The following is a 27,616-nucleotide window of genomic DNA, read 5'->3' as shown; positions in this document are numbered from 1 at the left end:
TGACGCTGGAGTTCAACTGGTGCACGCTCACAGAGGAGGCTGCTTTATGAGGGAGCAGACAGGAAGGCGTGGTCACGAGGAGCAGCTCCAAACAAAGCCACATAACCGTGGTGATGTCATTTCATCATTTCTAATAACTTCCTGAAGCAATGAGCCACATCCACCCCAAGATCCACTCAGATTTTCTCACAGCGCCTCTCTGCTGCTCCCGTTCACATACATACAATAATATTCACCAGACGGATATTAATATTCATCATTTTGGCTTTTCTCCTGGGTGAAGTTGTAACTTTAAAGGGAGAAACTGGAGAAAAAATACCTGAAAAGCCTCCTTACAACAGTCTAAATTCAAAACTTTGTACATTTAACAAAAATATGTGTGAAAACTCTGGAACTGCCCTTTAACCGTTTAAAGGGCACTCTTTAAAATACATGGAATTTAAAATTTAAACCCGAGAATACAACTGGTGGAACCCAAAGACTTTTAAAAAAAACTTTTGTCACTCTTTTATTATATCTGTTATTATTTTATGTTGAAAATCAGGGTCAACAAAGTGACCATGTATGGTTTCATGTCCATGTATGGTAAAAAAGTCAATTTAGTGTGTAAATTTTAAATGTTAATAACGGAAAAATAAACATCTTTAAGTGAGAATACTCACTAAGTATTTACTTATACATTAAAATGAATCCAAATACAAAATATTTGTTTTGTACATGAAATTAAGTTTTAAGGAACATAATGGAACTCATGGTCCCACCTGCCAACTTCACCACCATGGGATCGAGCCTTTAGCCTGTCTGCCTCCCAAATATAACAGAATTAAAACATACTTAAGACAAGTTACAACTCGTTACAGTTACAAGATTGATCACACTATTGATAAAAATATAGTCCTGCATCATCTGGCATTATAACTAAATTAGTGGAATATGAAGATGACGATTTTTTTCACTTTTTGTTGTGATTAATTAAAACGCTTCCAGGATTTTATGAAAGAAAACAAAAACAAAGAAGTCATTATCTATTTGTTTTTCACATTCTATCAGTTTATATGTCTGTACTTCATGTGTTTGTGGAGGGAGAATATGGGAGACAAGCTGGACCTCATGCCTAGCTTTAAGGACTGTTGGATTGTGTGGTGAGGAGGGTATAAGGGTATAAGCTAGTGTTTTTTAACATCACCAAGACGGCAGAGGTCCTTTCAAATAAAGTGAACTATTGACTGTAATTTTGGTTGCACGAGTGGGGCAATGCTTCAACATATTGACTCCCTCTAGAGTCAATCGAGAGGCATTCGCTCATTTCACGTTAGCTGTAATGCTATCAGGTATATAATAGCACTCAGCTAAAAGCTCGTAGTTTTCATAGGTTTGTCGTGTTATTTGAGTATTTCACTCTGGCGTGGCATTCTTGGAAATGACATGCGTACTTCCTGTCTAAGTCTGTGCTGTCTTTAGTAGTTTAGAAGCCAAAATAAGTCCGCACATCTACTGTGAATGCAGCAGGATCCAGCATGACTGCTTGTTTCTCAGCTTGCTAGGAGAGGAGCTCAGGCCAGAGGCCTCACGTCTCTTTGTCGAAAGAGAGAAGAGGCAGAAACTCTACTGCCAACTAGCGGTCGGAGGTTGAATTACAATACAAAACCACCACAAAGAAAGCAAATTATTAATGATAAAATATTGGTACATTTTAAAATATGGATACAGTATTGTGCTGTGAAATCTCCTGATTATTCAGGTTTCAATGTTTTCTACCACCCCTAGTTAAGAATCAAGAATGTTTTATTTGTGCACTTTTTGCACTGTCGTACACAGCTCAAAACATGGTAGTGTTTCTCCTTGCCGAAATCACTTCTTACCCCACATCCGAAGTCCTCTGCTGCTGCATGATGTCATCTGCAAAAAACCTATATCAGCAAAAATCTGGTATTATGCACCCCTACGAAATTATGTTTTAACTGACTGCTATCTATGCCAATGTTTATTCAATACATCTTGGTTTAAGACTGCAAAAACAGATCAGACTTTTTCTGGAGGGTCAATTCTTCTGCCTGATAAAAATTCATTCTTGATGAATGCATGCCAGCATTAATGATACAACACAACAGATAAGAATCTACTAATGACATCTGTTCATGCTGACAGTTTGTCAACTGTCCCGATATTACTGATAATGAACTATTGCATTGGTGCATCCTTACGGTCTATGGTTATCACAAGATATAAACACTGTGTTTACTCAGCCTGTTTGCCATTTGTTTGTTACGACAGTCCTATACATGTCTTCGGCTGTTAAAATACTGTTTTGCCCTTGATGCCTATAGCTGTTATACATACGTCTGTCCTTGAATTAACAAAACATGTCACTGCACAACAAAACAGTCTGATTTGATCCTCTCAGTCAGTGAAGTCAATAAAGTCTCGAATGTCAATGAACTGATGTACACGGATGCTTTGTCGTTGTTCTTTCAGCCATGCAGCCAATGAAAGACGTCTAGGGGGAAAATACCAACAGTCCTAAATATTGATCCCTCTCCCTTTCTGCTGCTATCTGCGATTTCAAGCAGACAGCTCAACGATTGATTCGATGTGATTTTGTTTCTCAGTGTGGAGCAAAAGAGGAAATCAATACCTGCTTCCAGATGTATTGTATTTAGATCGTTTGAATGATATTGCCTGAGGTTGCTTACAGTTACAATCAGGGCCTAATTACAGTTTTTGTTGTACTTCACATCTGAATCTCTTTAACACAGGGGATTTTGAATCTCTACCAAGTTCTGTGTTTCTGCAGCTGGATATTTAAATATTTCTCCCAGTAAAACACATTTTAATCAATTATTCAACTGATGAAAGAAAGCAATTAAATCATCCACCACAACACAATCTGAGTTATTTCATTATGTTCTCAAGCTGAACTGTAGCATAAGCCCAAGAGGAGGTACGTATCAGTTTAATTTCAGTGGGTTGTTGTGTCGTGGGATCCCTCTTGTCTCTGACATAACAATGGATTAGACGTAATAAAGAGGAAGCGACGGGGAGACGGACAGATTGCAGAGGTCAGGGTGCTTCTCCTTCATCCGTCAAACTTAAAACTCCTCAAACTTAATCCAAAAATGGCGAGTGAAGGAAAGGGATCACAAAACGACCACGCTCCCTTCTTTCAGCAGAATCATTTCATCCACAAGATTAACTGCTCAAGGATTTGCTGGGGTTATGCCAAGTTTGTAGTAGAACGGAGGGGAGATTTTGTCCATGTTAATCCGACACCATATTATACAAGTGCCTAATGAAACTTTGAGGGGGCTTGCACAACAGGAAGTGAAATAATGTTATTCAGTTGCATCAGGCAGAAAAAAACCTGCAGGCAAATCCTGCAGCAAACATACAGAAAAAACAAGGAGTACAGGACTTTTTTTATACACAATATTTGATGATATACATATAAATCGAATCTTTTTTTTTTCTTCTTTTGATCTAAATCCTCAAGAGATCCTTGACTCTGCCTATCAAAGGTGCTCTATAATAGAGAAAAACCCACTTCTTCAAATCACCGTGATAATGTGAACATCTGCACCACAGATGGGGGGTTGGCTGAGGTTATGAATCTTCCAGAGCAGGAGAAGGAGGAGGAGGTTGTCATGGCAACCGCATCCTCAAAGGCAGTGCCATCATGCCGAAGCAATACCGGGGACCCGATGCGAGCTACACTGGGTTATTAGGTCACGTCAGAATCACAATGCTCAGAAAAGCGTAATTAACTGGGTCATTGCTACATCTGGCAGAAAATCAAATTTAAAAAGGAGAGGTAGTTTTAATGTAATTTAATGATTAAAGGGGAGCAGGTGTGTCCAAACACACAAAGAGGATGCACAGACGAGACATCAATAGCTTTAGCTGGAAATACCTCTACAAGAGCTGTGAGTAGCATACTGTACATACCAGTGCATCATCCGTGAAGCATAGCCTCAATCGCCTACGGGGGAATAATCATAAATAAACATGATGGAAAAGCATCTGAGAGCGTCTTTATACATCAGTGCATTTTACACAGACAGAACAGAGAGAAAATGTGTTTTAATCACGCAAGGAAACCAGAAGAAAATGAAAAATCACTGCATTAGTATAGCTATACCATGGTTGGTCAGTATGTCAACACATTATCAAGGCACTTGAGCTGTAAATAACAGTATCACAATGGTAAAGCCAAAATCACTTCCCTGCACTTAATGGAATAAAATCCTCTGAACAAACAGTTTAAGAAAATCTTTAAATATATTAAGAATTAAAGGCACTCATGACACTCACATCAAAAGGCAAAATAAAGTGTTATAATCTGATTATAGGCTTAAAAAGAAGGAATTCACAGTACAAAAAAGCTGCAGTACAAATATGGAGATAGAGCGTATAAACAACAAAGATGCATATTTTACAGAGGCACTGTATTTGCAATTTGCATATAAGGACCAGTCTCCATGTGAAATAGTGGAGTCCTAACTCAGGCAGGTGGTGAAGCATTTCATCACTGCATCCCTGGAGAGAGAAAAAAGAGACAATGCCTGGTTAATAAGAGTCAAAGTGAAAAAAGAACACTGGAAATCTTAATTAGATGTGCAAAATCTAATTAACAAAATTCTGTGTTGGCATACATACAGTGCCTATAAAAATTATTCACTCCACTGGATTTTTTAATCAATCTGGCTTTTTTGACAATAAATTATGAAAATTATAAGCCAGGGGATATATACAAAAAAATTTCAAGGCATTGAACATCCCCCAGACATCAGTTGAATCCATCATCAGGAAATTGAAGGAATATGGCTCATGTAAAAATCTGCCAAGATCAGACCATCCTTACAAACTGAGTGACACTAGCTACTTTCACACTGCCTCTCTTTTCCGTGTCTGTTATGCCTTCGTTCCGAAACGCAGTTCTGTATGAAAGTGACCGTTCCACAATAGGGGGTCGATCTCGCCCTACCTCTGATCTGGATTGAGAGATAGTATCAGAACCGTAACAGACTTTTCAAGTTTGAGCAACGAGTTTGAAAGGACGTCACGGCATTCTGCAACGGCTAGTGTGTGCTGCTGTCTCCATAAACGGGAGATTTACAAAACCAGTGCGGTTTAATCGAGTGGCATTTCATCGGAGAAAACAAGAGTGGGGTCAAACAAAGAATAATGTGGCTTAACTGGAGAGACTGCAAGGTTAGAGAGCTGATCACAATCTGTACAGGAGAGGAGAGAGCAAACACATCTCTCACAGCAGCGTCTGAAAAGTTCCATGTGTTCAAGTGAGTTCGGTACTTTGAAGTTTCTGACCTCCGCCGTAAATACGTGCGCTTGGACACAGCTTAAAGTCTGACCTTCAACTCAGAAACATGGGAAAAAAAGTCTATTGGATCTAATCGATCAAAATGAATGTTCATGTTATTTTACCGATATTTCATTTAGAAAATACAAAGTTTTGAACCGAGAAATCCAGCATTTCGAGTTTCATGAAAGCAGCAGCTCGGGCAGCGGCTGCCATCTGATTACGGGACGCTGGGGTGTGTGTGTAAGCTCAGGTGTGCACAGCTCTGTTACACCTTTGTGAGAATTGCTCGTTGCGGAACACAGATGGGCATTCCTTTTTGCCTTTATTTCAGAATCTCTGTGTAAAAACGGCTTGTGCAAGAAGGAGACTAGTGAGAGATGCCACCAAGACACCTATGACTACTCTGGAGGAGTTACAACCTTCGCAGCTGAGATGGGAGACTCTGCATACAACTGTTGCCCGGGTTCTTCACCAGTCAGAGCTTTATTAGAGAGTGGCAAAGAGAAAGCCACCCTTGAAGAAAACTAAGATTAAATCTCCACTACAGTTCATCAAAAGGCACATGGGAGACTCCATGGCCAAGCGGAAGAAAGCTGTTTGATCTGATGACACCAAAAGGTGCTTTAGGTCATCAGACAAAACGGTGCACATCACCAAAAACACACCATCCCTACTGTGGAGCACAGTGGTGGCAGCATCATGCTGTGAGGATGCTGGTTTACCATACCAAATCACACTAACCTGTACTCACTCAAACTGGGCCACCACTGGAAGTGCAGCATTAGTGTTAGCCAATTCAATGCTTCTGTTGCAAATGGTACAAAAAAATCCTGCTTCGTACATTTTTTTTTAGGAGTCTAATACTTACATTTCAAGCTTTCTTAACTTTCTGTGTACCAAATGTGCACTATACAGATTACTGCAGGGAATTTTTACATATGAATATTTAATTAGTACTAGAATCCAGTGAGTAAAATGCCCCTTTTGCTGTCCAGGTATGGTCCAGATAGAATAGACTGTGACATCAGATGCAAAAGGTCTAGGTTGGTTTTTTGGTCTCGTGTTTAAAAGGACGCCACTCACTACAGTACTTGTGTTGATGACATTGGCTGTTATGCATTTTTGTGGAAAACTGCATTCAAAGTGTATTTTTAAGCTATCAAGGTGAAAATAAGTAACAGAATAGCCTACTCAACACAAATGTTAGCCAGTCTGGATACTGAGTTTAGCCATTTCAACAGCACTCATGAGCTAGAAACTTGTAAAGAAAAACAATATTCTTCAATAAAGAATTCAATCTTTCATTCATTGTGTTTTATATTTTAATGTCTTGTTTTTGCTAAATGCTCTTGATGTTACAGATGCCTTGTTATGTTAACTGCACTGTGAAATGAATTGCTGTATGTATGAACGGTTCTCTATAAACACACTGCGCTGCTTTACTAAATTTCACTGCCCACAGTTTATATCATTTTGTGGTAAACAGTGTTTCTCTGTACACAGGCGATGATCACTGAGTATACAATAGCCCTAATGCCTACATAGCTGTCAGCACAATACCTCTTTATTTAGCTTTTCATTAAAATGTCAAAATATGCTCATCAGACATGTATTCGATGAAAAACTACACAAAGAGATATTCTCAAGTACTCTTCTGTTTTCAGGATCTCATTCAGAGGAAAAAATGCCAGTAAACAGGGTCACCTTTTAAACCATCACAACAGCGTTTGTTAGCTTTAGCCCATTCAGAACTTCTGTTGCAAATAAAAATGATGCGGGGGAAAATGCATTGTTTTACATTTCGTTAAATCAAATTGTAACTAAAACTATCTGATGCGTAAAATAGTGACACATCACTGTCAAAAATGAACAGGAAAGATTTTAAGCATTTCAGTGATAAAAACCCTGAGAACATAGGTCTATCATGCCGTTCTCAACAGAAGACCTTTGAATACACCCTTTAAAATGTTTTATCATTTTTTTAGCCAAATATTCAAATTTAATCTTGAAAACCTTAGAAAGCCCCCCTCACGCCTCATGGCCCCTAACATCTTTGGTACACCCCCAGGGGTCCCAGGACCCAGGTTGGGGACCAATGTTGAATACAGTGCAGTTTTACTGCACTTTAAATGCACTGTGAGCAAATTCTGCTGATCTTAACAAAACAACAACGAAAGACTAAATAGTTTTGGTATAAAAGGATACCTTTTACATTATGAGGGGGAAAAGCTGTTAATAGTGGCCTTCATGGTTCACCCTGTGAGCTACTCCCAAAGCATTCTGGGACTGCTCACTGCATGAACCATGGAGGGCACTTTTAACAGGGTTTCTCCCTCATTATGTGAAATCCATTAATGAAACTGAAACAGTGGTCTACTGTTAAGAGAAAAGACCTCAGTGAGTGTGTTGTAATAAACAGAGACCTCAATTTAAAAAAAGAATTAAGCCGTGGAGACTAACACACTGAGCGTAAGGCCTGATCTCTAGTCAACCTGGAAAAGTCTAGTAGGGCTGTAGGGGTGATGTTCCACATTAAGGGGGGGGGGGGGGAGATCAGTGTATTTTACAGCTAACATAATTCATTTTGAAAGAGAAATCTTTAATCATGAAATGGTGTTTTTCCCAATTACTGTTTAAACACAGGAAAGCAAAAGTAGTAAAAATGTGCCCGTGGCAAAGTGATATCAACTAAATAATCAAAAAACAGTAACTGAAAAACATGTCTTCTGTTTCTACCCCCCTCCCAAAAAAAAAAAAAAACAACAACAACAAAACTTAAATAAGTAGAAGAGAAAAACAGGGTCAGCTTTCTTGTTATTGTTTTTTTAATGTACTGATCAATGAAAGGAAAATCAATAAACATGTCACCGGGCTGTTATGTTCTTTTTTTTCCCTGTTTATGTGACCTGGAGCAGGTGTTGGGAAAAAATAAATCTTACAGCCCCAGCGGTCTGTTTTTAATTTTCTTTCAATGATCTGAACATTAAAAAGATACGATGGAAAAAAGAACTATTTTTCATTTCTTCATTTCTTTTTGAAAATTTAGAAATGACAAATAGAAAATGAGATGGACAATGAAAAACAGTTCATGTTTTTTTTCTTCACACATCCATCTGGAAAACCACCTGAAAAACCACTCATACAAAGCGTTTGGGAAAGGGCAGAGCCCTCAAAGGGTCATTGGATGAACATTCTGTCCATCACATCTTTGGGCCAATCAGAGCAACAAAACAAGAGACACCAGCAAGTTGCGCCCCTACCGAAGGAGTAAACTCCATCAGAGCTGCATAACGCGAATCCTGGTGATTGTAGACATGTCAGTACATGACTTTTGCCGTTTTTGAAAAGAAAACAACTCACTGCTGTTTTTTGTTCTTCTTTTAACGAAGAAATGTTGTCAAGTTCTGATAAAACTGGCACTTTAGCAGCATCTACGATCATGTCTTCCGCCATGACTGCACCGGCCTCTTGTCTGTGCTTGCTTACATCACAACTCTGCCATGCCTGAAAGTACTGCTCCTTGACACTGATTGATCCTGTCACTTTCTAACCGGGCCCAAACAATTCAGATGGGAGCTTTGCAAGATGGATTCACCAGTGAGAAACATGGAAACGGGCATATTCATCTGCTTTGCGAGGCTGACTTTGGATTTGTCATTCAAAAAAAAATAAATTGGCCATTTAATACACTGACCTGGTGAGAATAACTGTGGTCAATTACAAGTAAGCAGCACTAAACATGAATGAGATACCCCAACAGAAAGGCAGCTTCCAGTTTCCACTGCATTATGTAGCAGTCTATAACAGCGGCTCCGTCATGACAGCGACAAAAACAAGACAATTACATTTAAAATTAAGAATTTGTCTGGTTTGGAAAACCGTTGAAAATATTTAGGTTAAGTGCTTAACTGTAATGTAATTAACATTTCATAAATAAAGAAATTTCAGAGCAAAACTTTGTCATATTGTAGCTCTAAAGGGTGCCAATCCTTTCTATATATGGCTGTAATCCAGTCCTGCCTTCTTTGTATGTCAATATGGGACTTCATTAGCCTGGCCTGTTAGCACACCCCACTGAACAACAGGAGATAACTATGGTTGAATACGGAGATTACAGATTACCCTGGGTAATTTCTGGACAACAGTATTTATTTAGCACTGGCATACAGTAGGAGCATGTCCCTTTTTCCATCCAAGCATATATCCTTTCGCATTTTGAAAGACAATCTTTAAAACATCATGTATTTCTTGTATATTTTTGTGAATACAGCTCTATTTAGTTTGTCACTTTTCTATCTTTCATAATTCAAAAAGCTGACTTCGGGAGCAGCATACACATATTCTACTGTATTTATCTGTCCAGGCAATAAACATCTATTCTACTGTAAGAGCCTTGTTCATAAATCATTCATTAAATATTTTAAATCAATAAGAGGAGAATTCTGTCATGTGTAATAAATAAAAAGCGACATAAAAAAGCACTTCCAGCCTTTGTTACGATGGTTTGGGTGTGGCTCTTAATGAATAAGTGAGAGTGTTTTGGCGGGGGGAAGCACCACATGCTCACAGTGTGATGGGGGCTCCCGTTCTTCAGGTGCTCAGCGATGAAGGATGATGCAATACCAGCGTTCACCATGGCAACCAGTCTCTGTTTTTCATCCCCCTCGCACCGTTTTGCTTTTGCCCTCTGTGTGTTGCTATGCAGACTTTTCGCCTGCAGCCCTGGCGGATTTTTTAGGTGGAGGAGGTGTGAAACCCGTCAAGGTTAAAAGGAGAAGGGGGGGATCATGAGCTGTCTGAGGGGAGGAATGGGAGGAGGGGGAGGTCAGCCATGCTATGGGTCCTCCCCTCTGTTTCTCTGGTGTATCGTAACAATAGAATCCTCATAATCTGCCTCACTTTCAGCTAAATCTTTGTTTTCATACTCACATGAGGCATGATGCTATTTTAGTTCCACATGAATAAATAATCGGTCTAATTTCTGATTTAATTTCAGAGCAACAGCAGCCTCAAAGAACTGTGGGAAGTGCATATGCAGCAGGTTTCAGTGCCCAGAGTGAGAGGATATAAATAACAACAAGGTAAAATACATTAAAGGATCAAGTCCATCGGCCATGTGGTGTTGTGACTAGCCAGGTAGCACAGTTTGAACACATATATAACGGAGATTATAAGGTACATCAATGTATTTCCAAGCTAAGTATAGAGTAAGACAAAACTATTTTTAACAATATCATTGATGTTGGTATACAAAAAAACAGATGCATGCTTAAAGCTCAGAAAAAAATATTATTTACAGTAAGAACCACTAACAGTAATGTGCTTATTGATTGTAAGAAATGTTGAAGACCTACATAGTCCAAATGTGTTGGCTTGGTTCTTTCCTTGATTTTTCTTACATTTTTCATGCTTGTTTTCTTTGGTATTCAGTTTGCAAGCAGTTTGAAATGTTTAGTTTGACTGGGGAATTGTTCTGTTTTTTCTGTTAAATTTACAAGCATTTATATTATTAGTAAAAGACACTGATAACTGTATGATACAACTAAAATAGAAATTCTAAAAACCTCATCTTTGGTAACTTGTTATTATCCAAAAATGCCTGCAGTTTCACCTGCTAGTCCCACCAACTTTTCTAAATGTTGCCAACATATTTGTGCAGTTTAGAAAGCACTCTCTCCTTCTCTTTTGCTTTAAACTATGTTTGAAGATAATTCAGTTTCTGTCATTTGACACCATTAACTAGGGATGCTCTGGGTCAGCCAGCTAAAACGCCAAATTCGGATATCAAATTAGCGCAAGATTTATGAGTTGGTTAAACTACTCACCTATAATTTTTTATGTGCACAGGCCTGAAATCCAAGTCAAATGCCTTTTTTAAAAATGGCAACAAAGTCTTCCACCACTAGTAGCCATTGTAGCTTCAGTTAATGGCTGCTGTTTTCCTGCCAGAGCTTTGTCCTGATTATCATGTTGTTGGAACATCACAGTATGGCAGTATTTTGATTAAGAAAATGGAAATTAAGTCGTTGTATGTAGGCTGTAAAGGGTAATACCCATGTATAACTACTAAACTTAATTGATAAGTAAATGCATTAAGAAATTAAGCCTGGTGGGGCTAACTGCTAACTTTAGCCCCGTTCTACAAAGCCCACTGACACAAAAGCTCTGTAACCGTTTACTGAGTATTCTCTCCTCTTTAGACTAGTCAGATAAAAATAATTTAAATGCATGTTTAGCTGAAAAGGGAAATAGATGCCTGGGAATATCACTACTATTAACCATTTGAAAACTGTGATATGATCATTTTCTAACATATGGTTTTCAAAGTGTAACTAAACTCCAGAGTTTCAGTTGAGGTGTATTTACCTAAATGCCTTTAGATTGTTATGGACAGTGCTGGGAGGGAGAAAGGCTAAACTGACTTCACGGTTAAAAATTTGAATCCTTTTGTAGTCTGCACCAGAATTATGATTCAGTTATCTAATTGTTAACATTTTTTAATAAGTTTAGGCCCACAATTGCGGTCAAACACTCCTGTACTTAGCCACCCACCACTTGTATCCACTGTATCTGTTCTTAATGACTATTGATTTATGCCAGGGTTATTGCCTAACAAGGTGTCCAGCTACCAGGGATTAATGGACAACGTGGAGGCCTGTGCGTCAGATGGTTGCCTCCACAAAGTCCATTAATCTCTGGTCACTTGCCAAAGAAAATAATACATGAAACCGCTAGCTAATTAATCAGTTTATACATTTTGCGATCAAAATCCAAAGTTTTACTAAAGCAAGATTTCCTTTTCCCCAGCAACGCCAGAGGGCTTGACTAATAACCGGAATAGTCATTCCAATCCCATAACGTTCTTAGGAACGAAGAAGTTTAGGATTCTTTTTTTTGCCCCTGGTTTCGAAAAAAGACTCAGTATTGTTTGATTTTTACTAGAATCATATTAAAATTTATAACTCTGGTATTGTTAATCATTTACAGACAAAAACATGGAAATGTACATTGTTTCTCACTTTTCCTTGACAGAAATTTAAGATGTGTTTTTTCTGTTTGGTCAATATTGCTCATTTCTACCCCAATGTGTATTGTATGTGTGGGTATTAATCTTGGCCTGGTCTTCCCTGATCCTTAACGGACTAAACTGGTTAAATAAAGGTTAAAATCTGCAGTCTAATACTTTTTTGTTGTGTCACTTGGAGGGTTACTGGTCAAAATAAGCTGTTGCTCTAAGACAACATGGTAAACAATAGAGAGCTAAATGATCAAATCTAAATTAAATGAAAAATGGATTACAGTAAGAAGCTTAGGGAGACAGGACAATCATGTGTTGGCAGAAAACATAAAAACAAAGGAGTCTGTAATAAATAAGTGGCCACATGGATTTGAAACCTTCCCAAAACAAGCAGTCGGATTTGCATTTCTCCAAAGGAATTTTTGGAAGGGTGACAGGAGAAAAGGTCTTTGTCTCAGCTTTGTGTTGTTGTTGGCGTTCAGGTTGGGGGAGGGGGGACTTGGGGTGGTTAAAGGACGTCTCTCAGCTGTCAGAAAGGATTACGAGGTCGCCCAAATACACAAGGCACTTAGCGGCAGGGGGGTCAGGCTACATGGAGGCTCCGAACCTCTCACCAAATGAGACATAACCCCGCTTACAGCTGGACTGACAAAACAACATCACACCTAATGGATGGAACAGAGAAAGCACTGAGGGTGGTTCACCATATGGGACAATTAGAGGGGTAAACATATGAGTTTAAGGGGATTATTATCTTTAATTTAAACCCTTTAATGTGGTGTAAAATGACAGAATTGACCGCTGTAATATTTCAATATTTTATGCCTCAAAACTGCATATTTTCCCAAGTGAAGACAAAACAAGTAGGCTGTGAGAAAGATTATGAAATCTTTATCCTCGTCTCAAAGGACAGCACATTTGTATCTGTATCTAATCAAATTTCTGCAATGTGCCACACAGCTTAGCATAAGCTTAAGGCACGTAATGCACAAGCCTCATTGAGGCTGATAACTTTGGGTAAATCTCTCTAAAAGAGCATTATTCCACAAAAAACGAATTCATTTAGATATTATGGATAAAGCAAACAACGTCACAGAGAGTGTGAAACAACAAGCTGCCATTTGCTTGACACTAAGTGCCTGCAGCAGTAGTAGGGGGGATTACGGCCATATGGTGGAGGCAAACAGTGTTCAGATGTGAATGAAAACATGTTTTTATTAAAGGGGCACTCAGTTTTGTCCCACTGTTTGTTGTTTGGGACATCAGAGTTACAGTGTGTATCTACTAGTCAGATATTTAGAATTTCATTGAAAGCAAGAACAGAGAGTGAAACTGAATCTTAAGTCTGCTTTGATGGTACCTGGATGTGGATCAAGTGAGGCATGCTTTCACACAGACATGCTCTGATATCATTTTAGTCATCAAACAATACTGAGAACAGTTTAACACATCAATAAAAATTAAATACCAAAAAATGCAAGCATTTTTTTCCAACCAATAGGCTGGCAATCTTATAGCAATTCAGTCAGCATACAACTGAGCATAGTAAAAAGGATTGGAAAAGTAAAATCCTCCACTTGCATGGTTCGTATTCCTCTTCCAATGTAAATTCAAGCACTTTTCAGGCACTTTGAAAGTGCACCATGAAGCTTTTCAGGATCTTCTTAAACTTGCAAAGCAGATGAATTGGTCAGATCCACGTCTGTCATCAGGTAAATCCATCTTGAAAAGCTCCAATCTAAAATGATTGTGCCAAGTCTGAAATTGGACCTGACCATTCAGCGTCATTTGAGGAGAACGAGGCAGTATCCACCAGCGGGGTTCAGTTGTACTAGGACAGGGTAGCAATGGCTGCGGCTGGTGTAGGGTTTAACTTGGATGTAGCTATATTCTAGCAGCAGTTTGATCAAAACTGGACCATATTTCTTTATTAAATAAAGAGCAAAAAACTGCACTGAAGGCTTTTTCCTGGCAGAGAAGATGTTTTCTTATCCACAGACAGGCTTTGTTGTCAGAATGCCTGACTGCCTTATTTTGTCTTGTTGCTCTGATTGGCCCGCAATGCCAGAATGTTCATCCAATCACACACAGAGAATTAATTGACCACTGCTGTCCATACCAAACACCCAAACGCTTTGTATGGGAGGTACTAAAGATGAATGTGAAATAAATATCCGATGCAATGAGTCTACGAAACAGTCTATCAGGTGTGTCAGATTAGCGCCTTGATAAATCATATGAAAATGCACTAGGGATACACAAGATTATCAGCATGATATCAGTACTGGCAGATATGAAAATTTTTATCAATATTTAGAACCGGTGTGTTGGCTGCTAATACTGGCCTATACATATCAGCCTATATTGGCTTTAATTATCAACTTTATGTTATAAAAACAATGTAGACTTTAAGGCGGGACCAGCAGACCAACATCTGCTGAAGTCATTGTCTTTGGTCACTCTTATGTCATAAAGTTTAAATTATGTTTAAAGGACTGAAGTTTTAGGTCTGAACTATATGAGCATCATATCAGTATTAGCTAAAATTAATTTGTAAATATCAGCATATTGGATATCCGATATTGTGCACCCCCAAATGCACAACCTAACAAATGATATTTTGAAGATTATAATGGTTCACTGTTGTTTATTCTCTTTATCTGAAATTATTTTCTAAAATATAGATGCTAAAATAAGCAGATAAAATGCAATTATAAAACTAAGGACTTGATTCACTAAGAAAGAAACTGTTAAATGCCTTAAAATGTGTGCATCATTTACTCCTGCAGCAGAGTACAATTAATGTGAAAGACAGTGGCTAATTTTATTTTTTCATAGACTAACTTTTCAGTCAGACAGTTGTTTATTATAAGAGAAACAGAATTATACTAACAAGCACTTTTCAAACCTCAAAAAAACATGCTGAACTAGAACCGCAGTTCCATGACTGGCCACTAGGGGCTGGTTCCAGAAGTTAGTGAATCTCCTTTCAACCCCATTAAAAAAAATCCAACATGTAAATTTGTACATACTCAGCAGATTAATAGTCTAGAGCAAAAAACAGTAATACAGCATTTTAAAATATCAATACAGTATCACAACGCAAAATATCACTATATTTTAGTGTATCCATATTTTCTAACACCCCTAATGTATACATTTTCAAGTCTTTTTTGCATTTCATAAAGATGATAAAATTACGTTCATGTCTGTTACACTGTTGTATGAGGAGTGCTCATCAAAGCAAAAGCTTTCAATCTAACAGCTGTGTAGGCAAAATGAGTCTGTAAAAAGCATTCTCAACATTTTGGTAGCAAAACCCTGCCAATGATTTAGTGCAACTCTGACTGTGTGCAGGAGTTTATCTACAACTTTTAGTGACTAAACTAGCAGACAAAACATAAATCTGTGTTGTCTTACCTGGCAAACGGAATATATGAGATGCTATACCTGAAAGAGACAAAAAAAGGTAATGATTAGGACTGAAAGACTCATGAACTGACCACAGAAGGAGAGAAAACTTACATGTGAAAAACACAAATATACTGGAAAAGTCAGCCTAAAATACATGCTGAGCATAATTACACATTATCAGAAAGTCTTTATATATCACAAATGTTTTTATGCACTTTCAAACCACATCTGTAAAACATTTACAACAAAGTTTTCATTTTTCAAAATCTTGATCACACTGTTAGATCACTTTGTTCATATTATGACACTGAAGACCACTATGATCAGTTTTATCAATGATCTTTCCTCAAACTAAGTTGTGGAATGTTTTAATAACTTCCTGCATGTCATGTTTGAAATGATGTCCAAGCGATTAAAGATTAAAGAATGAAAAAACACCACATACACTGCAGGACTTAAAATAGATTTAAGACTTAATGGCATCATAATAATGGCTTTTTGATGGGCAACACAACAAAGTACAAGATATGGGTTTAAACGCTCCATCAAGTAGTAAACATAGGGCTGGAGGATCGTTGCTGTTGCACAGCAGGAGGGGATTAACAAATCGTGATTGAGAATCGGATGCTCTGTAATCTTTGTACTAATGATACCAGACAGATTGGTAGCCAAACATGAAGTACAACAAAACACGATACTCTGTTCTAGTAATGATTACAGCCATACAAAAGCCCCTGAGCACAGAACACCAAATATGTTTAAAATATGTGAGGAATCTGGTACAGAAGGTGAATGATTAACTGCTGTATTACATGACCAAGAGTTAGATGGAAACCCCCGTCTGACATGCTACACGGCACCGTTCACATGTCAGTAAAAAATAAAGAAATAAGTAGAGCTGGAATAACTTACAGATTTATCTTGCTAAAGGATGGTAATCAGACTTATTTCTATGATTATTCCAGTTAAATTTAAAGCAGAAAAGTCAAATATGAGCTGCTTCTAGCTTCTTAAATGTGAGGACTTCTGTTTTTCCATAAAAGGCCAATAAACAGTCTTTCATAGTTGTTACAACCCCCATCATTACCAATCTATGTGCAGCTTAGTCTTTTTGAATGTTGTATGTACAGGTGCATCTCAAAAAGCAAGAGTATCATGTTAAAGTTTTTTTTCCCCCCATGATTAAATTAAAAAAGTCAAACTTTTATAAATGCTAGATTCATATTGACAAGGTGAAACACTTCAAGACTTTTTTGGTCTTAATCTTGATGATTACAGCTTATAGCTCACAGAAATCTAAACCTACTATGTGGAAAAGTCAAATTTGCAAAGGTTTCCACAGCCTTTAGTCTCTCACTGTGGTTCAGTACACACACCACAAGCGTGGGAAAGACAGCTGACTTGACTATTGTTACATGCTACTGAGGCTCCTGTTTGTTAAAAGAATAAACTGTTGAATTACCAATATGTCTTGTTTCTTCAGAATTCAATCATCCAATACACCAAACACCAAACAAGAGTCAATGGCAGAATAAGCTGTTTGGCATTGGTAGAGATTTGGCCATTTTTTTATGGGCGCAACACACATACTCAGCTCTGCTGCTCATCCCACAAACGCATATTCCTTACAAATGTGACAACATTTAAAAGTAAGTAAATTTTATTTGTATAGCACCTTTCACAGAACGTCACAAAGTGCTTCACAATAGTTAAAATGAAAATAACAATAAGTAAACAACAGCAAAGTATCAAAAATATGAAAAAACATAAAACAATTGCATATATCCAAATCAATGTCATAGATGTTCAAAAGCCAATCTGAAAAGATGTGTCTTAAGCTCCTTTTTAAAAACCTCTGCCAAAGCAGATGAGCGCAACTGGAGTGGAAGAGGGTTCCAGAGAGTAGGCGCCACATATTCAAAAGCACTTTAAAAGCCTTTAGTTTTTAAATGCACTAGGGGAACAACACATAAACCCTGGTCAGAAGACCTGAGAGATGGAGCGGGTCTAGAATGTAGTTGGGCGCCTGCCCATGAAGGGCTTTATATACAAAAACAAGGATTTTAAAATGAATTCGGAAATTAATTGGGAAATTAAAAGGGAAACAAACAGGCTTTCCAATGGTATAAGATTTATTGGCAAGAAGCATTGTTAAGACAACGAAATAACCTAATGAAATCAACTTTCCTTACATTTTAGTCTAAGTTAATTTAAAATATATTTTACAGAGGACTTTACATGTTACATAACACTTTCAAATGGTATTGCTGATCTTAAGACCATAATAATAACTGATGTATCCTGAAAAAAATCCAGGAACAAATGTTAGATGTAGTGGTATATGTAAACTAAGTTGTTGCGTTATTCGACTTCTCTTGCCTGCAGTGCTGTTTGGTGAGTCAGTGTAAGTCAGAGGTGTTTTACTGTTATTTGGTCACTTTTCAGTCTTCACCCTGAGGAGTGGACTTCGTCCGTCTCTGTGTGGGTCAGTGACGCCATCTTATTACAGCACCACCTTCACACAGACGCCTCGGTGCCTGCGTGGGAGTGTACTATACCCCCCGTCTGTTGAGAATGAGCTGGATGTGTGTGTGACTTTTGGTTGCCATGGTGATGCCTTTGAGAATGCAGGCAGAACGGAAGTGTACGTACAACATGTAGGTGCAAACGCAGTGCAGTGACGAGGCTTAAAACTGTCTGTTAGCGGGGGGTTTGAGTTCCCATGCAGAGATGCACACTCAAAGTCTTTTGTTCCTGCTGTGCAAATATGTCTAAATTAATGAGCATACATGCGCTGACATGCCCACACAAATCACTGACAGCTTTTATTATTCACTGCTATGTTTAACCTTAACCCCTCTGACCTCATTACAATGTGTGACTTATTTCAATCAGCTATGCTCAGAGAAGTGCAGCATTCAGAGGCATGCTTTTATGATAAATTCATTAAATAATACATTCAGTCTTAGATGGTTTTGTTTTCTGCAATAACTAAAATCTAAAGATGACTGCCATTAATTGCTCCACTCCTACACACCATCAGGCTCTCTGTCATTTACAGGAAGCTTTTGATGATGTACAGGACACTCTGTCGAGTTAAAATTTGCACTGACCCTGCCCTCCATTAGCACATCTCAGGGTGTTGTGATTGAGTCTGTCTTCATATACAGGTTTATTTTTAAAAAATTTGAATATCATGTTTAAGTTCAGAACTTTTGTCATTCATTTCAGAAAGTGAGACCCATATATTATATAGACTCATTATACATAGAGTGAAATATTTCAAGCCTTTATTTCTTGAAATGTTGATGATTATGGCTTACAGATAATGAAAACCCAAAATTCAGTGTCTCAAAAAATTAGAATATTGTGAAAAAGTTCAATATTGAAAAAGTTATGGGCCACAGGTGGCCTAGTGGTAAAGGCGCACCCCATATACGCGACAGCCCGGGTTCGAATCTGGCCTGAGGCCCTTTACCGCAGGTCTCTCTCCCCGGCTCTTGTCCCTGTTTCCCTGTATCCACTGTCCTCATCTACCCAAAAAGAAAAAGAAAAAGAAAAAAAAAAAGAAATTGGAAAGTCATGGAATCGCACCCTAATCAGCTAATTAACTCAAAACACCTGCAAAGGTTTCCTGAGCCTTTAAATGGTCTCTCAGTCTGGGTCAGTAGGCTATACAATCATGGGGAAGCCTGCAGACTTGACAGATGTCCAGAAGACAGTCATTGACACCCTCCACAAGGAGGGTAAGCCACAAAAGGTCATTGCTAAAGAAGCTGGTTGTTCACAGAGTGCTGTATCCAAACATATTCATAGAAGTTGAGTGGAATGGAAAAAGTGTAGTAGGAAAAGGTGCACCAGCATAAGTGATAACAGCAGCCTTGAGAGGACTGTCAAGCAAAATCCATTCAAGAATTTGGGGGAACTTCACAAGGAGTGGACTGAGGCTGGAGTCAGTGCATCAAGAGCCACTACGCACAGACGGATCCTAGACATGGGCTGCAAATGTAGCATTCCTCGTGTCAAGCCACTCCTGAACCAGAGACAACGTCAGAAGCGTCTTACCTGGGCTGTGGAAAAAAGAACTGGACTGTTGCTCAGTGGTCAAAAGTCCTGTTTTCAGATCAAAGTAAAAAAATTGAAAATTTTGCATGTCATTTGGAAATCAAGGTCCCGGAGTCTGGAGGAAGAGTGGAGAGGTACAGAATCCACGTTGTTTGAAGTCCAGTGTGAAGTGTCCACAGTCAGTGATGATTTGGGCTGCCATGGCATCTGCTGGTGTTGGTCCACAGTGTTTCCACAGTCCACAGTCAATACAGGCATCTACCAGGACATTTTAGAGACCTTCATGCTTCCTCCTGCTGACAAGCTTTATGGAAATGCTGATTTCATTTTCCAGCAGGACTTGGCACCTGCCCACACTGCCAAAGGTACCAAAGGCTGGTTCAATGACCATGGTGTTACTGTGCTTGATTGTCCAGCAAAGTGGCCTGACCTGAGCCCCACAGAGAATCTATGGGGTATTGCCAAGAGGAAGATGAGAGACACCAGACCCAACAATACAGATGACCTGAAGGCCGCTATCAAAGCAACCTGGGCTTCTATTACACCTGAGCAGTGCCACAGGCTGATCGCCTCCATGCCACGCTGCATTGATGCAGTAATTCACGCAAAAAGAGGCCCAACCAAGTATTGAGTGCATAGAAATGGAACATACTTTTCAGAAGCCTGATATTTCTGTTTAAAATATCCTTTTTTTCTAAGACACTGAATTTTGGGTTTTCATGATCTGTAAGCCATAATCATCAACATTTCAAAAAATAAAGGCTTAAAATGTTTCACTCTATGTGTAATGATTCTATATAACATATGGGTTTCACTTTCTGAAATGAGTGACAAAAAATTTTGAACTTTGTCATGATATTCTAATTTTTTGAGGTGTACCTGTAAATACCTTGGGTTTTTGATTGATGATTCTCTGACTTTTAAGTTGCATACTGAGCATCTTGTATAGAAGTTAAAGCTGTGTCTGGTCTTTAGCTTCAGAAATAAGTGTTGTTTTTCTTTAGCTGCAAAGAAAAGACTTATTGCAGCACCTTTTTTGCCTCTGATTGATTACAGTGATGTTTTATACATGCATGCATCTTCCCAGTGCCTTAAATCTTTCATTTCAGTATACCAGTGGGTGCTGAGGTTTGTAACAAATCCTTAACTCAATACTGTATTCTGTATGATTGAATTAGTTGGCCACTCTTAGAAAAATCTTTGGCATATCCTTATTTTTAAGGCTTTACTAAACCTGCTTCCACCATACTTTTGTTATTTTATTCATGTGAAAAGTTCTCAGAGCTACAGTCTTTGCTCTCTGCTTTAGTCACAAGACTTAATTTTGCTATCTGTGCCCAAAGTCTGTCTTGAAATGGGTAAAAAGAGTTTCAGATATGCCAATCCTGCAGCCTAGGATATCCTGCAGGAAATTCTATGCCTGGGGAGTTAGGCTCCTTAAGTTGTTTTAAAAGTAGATTGAAGGTGTTGGAGGGAGATGCATCAGTGTAGATGTTGTGACTGATGACTTTCAGATCCATTACTCAGAAGCTGGTCAATCTGTGTTTCTAGTTTTTTATGTTTGATGTCTGTTAAATGTGCTGCTATCTGTCTTGACCAGGGCACTCTTGTAAATAAGATTCAAGAGGCTCTTCCTGGTTAAATAATTTTAAATCATCAGGTTCTTGTTCACCTCTCCTATTAAGGCTCTTCTTCCCCAGTCCAGTTTGTATGCAGGACAAGCTCCCAGCAGAGTGCCAAACCTCTTTCATTTGAGAACTACTGAGGCCACTGTGTTCTTGAGGACCTTGAGTGCAGCAGGATTTTTTGTATCCCTCCCCAGATTGGTGCCTTGCAACAATCCTGTCTCTGAGCTCTGCAGGCAGTTCCTTTGAAATTATGGCTTGGATTTTGCTCTGATATGCATTGTAAGAGGTGAAACCTGAGAGGTGTATGCCTTTCCAAATCATGTCCAATCATCTTAATTTACCAAAGGTGGACTCTAATCATGGTGTAGAAACATCTCAGCAAAAATAAAGAGCAAAGAGAGGCCCCTGAGCTAAATTTCAATTGTTACCTATGTCAATATGATATTTTACCAAAAAGGCCTATCAACACTTAAGCAGACTAGTCTGCCTTGATTTCACTGGCAATTAGCGCTCAATGGAAAAACAAAAAATAATGGGCTTCAGAAATGTTTAAGCTCCCTAAAAGGGGAGCCCTTGGACTTTAAGTCTCTTGTATGTTTGATGGAAAAACATTTTCCTGACAAAACGTATGAGTCTGATAACCTAAACACTACATAAGCAGAGCTAATATACAGCGCATTCAGAAAGTATTCAGACCCCCTTCACTTTTTTTCTATTTTGTTATGTGGAAACTAGTGCTGAACGAGTTGTGAAAATAATCAAGTGCGATTTTTTTCCCCCAATATTGCGATTTCATACGCAATCATTTCTCAAGTTCCAAATCTTATGTATTTCTAAACAAAGCTCCCTAAAAGGGGAGCCCTTGGACTTTAAGTCTCTGGTATGTTTGATGGAAAAACAGCGTTCGTCTCATGTCTGATTAACACAAGTCTAAACACCTGTCTGTTTCTACATCACACTGATCCTGGCACGGCTTCATCCTCTATGTGCCAAAAACATACTGACCGACTAAGACCTTAACTAACCTAAGGCCAGGTATGTCAAGCAGGTGTTGCAGACTTCTTGTTGAACCTAGAGCTAATCAATCTGATCCTATTTAATTAAATGTACTTCTATGATCAGCACAGGTACTACATTTGATGTTGATAGTTTGAGCTTTATTTTATAAAGTAATACTAATGCTCTGAAAGATCAGAGAACTCTGATATGGTGTAGTTTAAAGTGCAGCGTGCTGAGATCATGTGAGTGTAAGCATGTACAGGTTCAGCTGTGCACACGCTAGCAGCAGCTTAAAGCATCAGTATGTGATTAAGTCAAGTCACTGACATTTAATACGAGCCAGAGCAGCTGGAGACAAGTTCCCTATCACAGAAGGACGGCTTCATCTGAGTACGAAGAAGTAATGAGTTAATTAACTGCCAACTGCACAACAGCAGAGAGGAGGCCAAGACTTCAGGTCAGACTTACCAGGTCATCGCCAAGAACTGCAGAATACAGAAGATGATTGCCAGACCATTTTTATGCCACTGTGAAGTAAAACAAAGAAAATACATTTACAAATACTGTCACAAAACAAAATGATAACAACTCATTAACTTTAAATTCACTTACCCATAAAGCAGCACAAAGTGTTAAGATGAGGCACAGCTGAAGAAAGAAGAGGGAAACTATTAACCTCTAATACATCTTAAAGGTGAATTTTTTCTGATGGTTTCTTTTTGAATTTTAGAGAAAACGTGAAATTCTAACAAACAAGAGACAAAACTACTGCATATTATGCTCATCAGATGAGGCCCTACCGGGAAAAACATGTTGTCCTTCTAACTCCACATCTGGAGCAAAAAACATTTAACTAAAGACAAAACAGACACTACAAAGATGGTATGTGTTGGATGATAGTTCTTCTTTAATGATTGATGTCTTGACATAAGCACAAATTCCTCAAAAAATCCTGAAGTATTTGGTGGTTTTATGAATGTTTCCAGCCACCCTCCTAGTTAATTGTCTGCATCTGGCCTTGTTAATTAATGTGATGCAGCAGGAAATAATCAGGAAAATACAACAATGCAAGCAAGCAGGAGTGGCGGATGACATTTATATCCTTTGACTGGTTCACAAATAACACACTGTAGAGAGAATGACGGTGCAGTCTCAATGCACCCAGTTAAACTACTTTATCATATTTTTTGTCAGATGGTATGTTCTCCAATTTGTTGTTAATATAGCGAATATGTCAAACTACACTTCTTATTGATATAAAAGCAGAAACAGATTATCACACTCTGCTGCATCTGCCACATCTGCGTCATTCTTTCAACGTCATTCCTTGCCTCCTGAGACATCCCCTCCCCCATCCCTCATCTGACAGGGAAAGTCTCCTGCTGTGAGGTGCATGTGTGAGCTGCCAGATACGGAAGGAGCCAAGGCCAACCTGCTGGAAATTTTCTGGGAATTTTTCATATGTGAAACCAACTTCATTGGTGTAAAACATGTGTACCCATAGAAAGGTTTTGATTATTCATTGAACGTGTCTTTTTTGTCATCCATGTTTCTTTTTGATATAATATCAAGATTATTTTCTCTGACTCTTGTAGTTGTTGCCACGTCTGGGAGATCTGTGAACATATTCCTGACAAAACATATGAGTCTGACAACCTAAACACTACATAAGTAGAGCTAATATACAGTGCATTCAGAAAGTATTCAGACCCCCTTCACTTTTTTCTATTTTGTTATGTGGAAACTAGGGCTGAACGAGTTGCGAAAATAATCAAGTGCGATTTTTTTCCCCCAATATTGCGATTTCATACGCAATCATTTCTCAAGTTCCAAATCTTATGTATTTCTAAACAAACAAGCAATAAATGCTCTATTACAACAAAATATATTTGGTAGATTAAACTATGGCTGCACAATTTTGAGAAGAAACTAAATTACAATTAATTTGACTATTTGCATGTTTTATATTACTTTTGTATTAAAGGGAAAATGATTTTATCTCATTTTCATTTTCATTCTCAATAACATTAAAAAAAATTTTTTTTGCAAGCTATTCTAGAAAAAATTGACACGTGATATCAGTTAGAATAAATATTGCACCTTCTGCAATTTGATAATTGCAGGAGGAAATATTGCAATTTAGCCAAACCTAAATTGCGATTAACTGCCCAACCCTAGCTGAAAACGAATTGGTATGTTAATTTGAACTATTTTTGTTCTCATTAATCTTCATTAAGCTATAGTCAGTAGCCCATCATGACAGAGTAAAAGAAAATTTTTGAAATTTTTGCAATCATTAAAAAAAAAAAAAAAACCTGAAATATCACATGGACATACAGTTAGTACTTAGACCCTTTGCAACAACAATTGAAATTTAGCTCAGGAGCTTTTTTAATCGGAAAAAAAAAACATAAGTGTCTCCAGTGAAAAGAGAGGCTGAGCCAAGCGAAGCTGAGAGAGGAGAGGGGAAGTAGATTGCCTGGTAGCTGTTTTATTTTTGGGGCTTCATTCAAAATATTAGTCCTCACAATGGGCCTCCTTGAGTCTGTGGTGCCCTTATACTACCAATATGTAAAGCCGATCTGTGGATACCAAACAGCTATTATCTTTTCACACTGATGTCAACTCAATTATGTGCATCACTAGTCAAAACAATGTGTTTTTTTTAATCAGTTTTTACAGAAAAAATAATGCAATCAAGTGTTTGCAGATTAGAGCATCAATACCCAATACTGCTACTGGTATCTGTACATCCCTAACAAAGCCTGTAATATACAAGCTCAAGCCCACTTAAATAATCCTGATCATTTTTTAAAGTGGTTGACAGCACTACATAGCAAATTATGACCTACTGACACAGTAAATCTTCTTTATATTATATTGTAATCATTTCATTATTCTAATGTACCAAGCAACATCAGACAAAAGTCTGTAAAAAATAGAATTTAACTTCACGCAAGTGAGATAAAATCTGTTAGATGTTTGAATTAATCTACATTTTTTATCTTCAAATCAAATAACTGCATCTATTTGTTAAGATAAAACATTAGTATTCAGAAATATCAACCATATGGCTCAACTTCATGTCTAAAAATGCCAGTATAACATGATAATTACCAGCATAACAATGGTGGCAATCAGTCTTGTAGGTTCAAACATGCGCTTCAGCTGTTTCAGTGGACCCATCAGGAAGCATGTGCTGCAAAAGAAAAAGAGAAACATTCTATAAGTCAACCAAACACTGACTTGTCTAAAATTTTATTTCATTGTTTTTCACATATTTTATGCATTTCAGATGCTTTAATATAATCCTGGTACAGAACAGTCATTACTTTTTCCAGCCAGTTTAACAGCACAGCAAAGACAGAGGGATTTATATCTAATTTGAGCATTGAGATACCAAGAAGTAATCTGTAATGCTTTGTGTGGATGTGGAGACACTGCCTCTCTAAAATGCTTGTTTTATACCAAGGCATGTAACTGACCTGTTGTTAGTTAACTAAATAGTTTCAATTCTCCGCCCATCTATTTTTCATTTGTATCAGTTACTTTTCCTGTGCAAATCATTGCATTTGTTCTTTGATATTTGAAATGGCACCCGACTTTTTTTGGGATTGAGATTGTATTATTAATGCATAATATAGACTTAAATGCAGCCTATTGGTATCTGAATTCCCCAAATGCCTAATTAATAAGCAGTAAAGAATTGTCCAAACAACCGCTTTGTGAATCCTTGTAGAAAAGTTCTGCTGTTCTGATCCTTTTCTTTGTCTGATCAGATTTAAATGCTGGATTTTGTTCCAATACTTGTTACCAAGGTAAAAAACAAAAGTCTAAATTTAGCCTTTTTTGGTTGCCTTTTTGTCTTAGAATAAGACTTTGTAATGATGAACAAATAGAATTACTCTCTGAGTGGACAGAACACACATATTTGGTTACATCTCCATTTTGCATGAAAATATGAGTATTTAAATATTACTGGAAACAGATAAAAAAAATGTATTTATGACCAAGGTGGATTTTAAACTAATCACAGTATTCCATACACACTGATATTTTCTGTGCCATAAAAGTTGTGCTGCTAACTTCATCAGATTTATTGTACATGGTGCAAATATAACAGTGTAAGAATCTCATGCCAGACCCCCCAATGACACACTGAAAACCTCCTACGTGTTGCATGCGTGACGTCAGTAAAGTGTAACACACAGAGGCTTTCCCTGCCGACTAGGCATGCAGAGCTGAGTGGGCAGAGGAGGAGTGTGGAGCGTCACATCTGTTAGCGAGACACAAGAGTAGTTTGTGTTGACGCAGGCTCTCTCTCTGCTCATCTGCTGAGAGGGATTGACACTTTTTTTATCTGCTCAGTGTGACAGAGACACTAATGTCCCTGCACACGCTGCTACAGTGACGAGGAGGATGACAGCACTGTTAATGCCATTACTAAAATGATACTGATACTCTACTTAGCTCTGCTTATCCCTCTAGAGAATCTGAATTAAACTAACTTTGACCTAGCCAGAATAGTCAGTGGAAGCTTTTCTGAAGCTAGATGTTATCAGTTACATCAGAGAAAATATGCATATCCTCCACAAGTTCGCTTTTATAAAAATATGCATCATACACTTCTTTCTCTTATATAGTTGTCAGGAAAACCACCTTGAAAAGCACTGTGGAAAAAAAAAATTAAAACGTATCTCTTCACCACAGTGCTTAGCTGCAACAACATTGTTTATAAAAGCTTTTTAAAAGCTAGCTTATTGATCATGGACAGACTGCTACAGATTACAGTCATGGACAAAAGTATTGGCACTCCTGAAATTTTTCCAGAAAATACACCATTTCTCCCAGAAATTGTTGCAATTACATTTTTTTTTTTTTGGTATACACGTTTTATTCCTTTATGTGCACCCTTTTAAAACTGTGGGTAAATCATTTTATTTCCAGCATGTGATGCTCATTTAAACTCACCTGTGGCAGTAACAGGTGCTGGCAATATACAAATCACACCTAAAGCTAGTTCGAACGTATAAAAGTTGACTCAACCTTTGTGTCGTGTGACTGAGTGTGTCACACCAAGCATGGAGAAGAGAAAGAAGAGCCAAGAACTGTCTGAGGACTTGAGAAGCAAAATTGTGGAAAAATACGAACAATCTCAAGATTATAAGACCATCT

The 27,616-nt window shown here is 38.0% G+C and overlaps 1 protein-coding gene across 1 annotated transcript in view; it reads right to left on the bottom strand.

The window, feature by feature from the left end:
• Positions 1-3,809: 3,809 nt before the first annotated feature.
• Positions 3,810-27,616, bottom strand: part of sft2d1 (SFT2 domain containing 1) — a 34,579-nt gene continuing 10,772 nt past the window's right edge. Inside the window, exons 4-8 of the mRNA XM_041788864.1 lie at positions 25,559-25,640; positions 23,054-23,089; positions 22,910-22,968; positions 15,756-15,785; positions 3,810-4,533 (exon numbers count right to left, since the gene is read on the bottom strand). Of these exons, the coding sequence (XP_041644798.1) occupies positions 4,494-4,533; positions 15,756-15,785; positions 22,910-22,968; positions 23,054-23,089; positions 25,559-25,640 (247 nt within the window). The 3' untranslated portion in view covers positions 3,810-4,493. The remainder of the gene's footprint in view (positions 4,534-15,755; positions 15,786-22,909; positions 22,969-23,053; positions 23,090-25,558; positions 25,641-27,616) is intronic.

This window comes from Cheilinus undulatus, linkage group 6, assembly GCF_018320785.1.
Source record: "Cheilinus undulatus linkage group 6, ASM1832078v1, whole genome shotgun sequence".
NCBI lineage: Eukaryota > Metazoa > Chordata > Actinopteri > Labriformes > Labridae > Cheilinus > Cheilinus undulatus.
The sequence above is the reverse complement of the archived record's forward strand: the minus strand, read 5'-3'. Positions and strand labels throughout refer to the sequence as shown.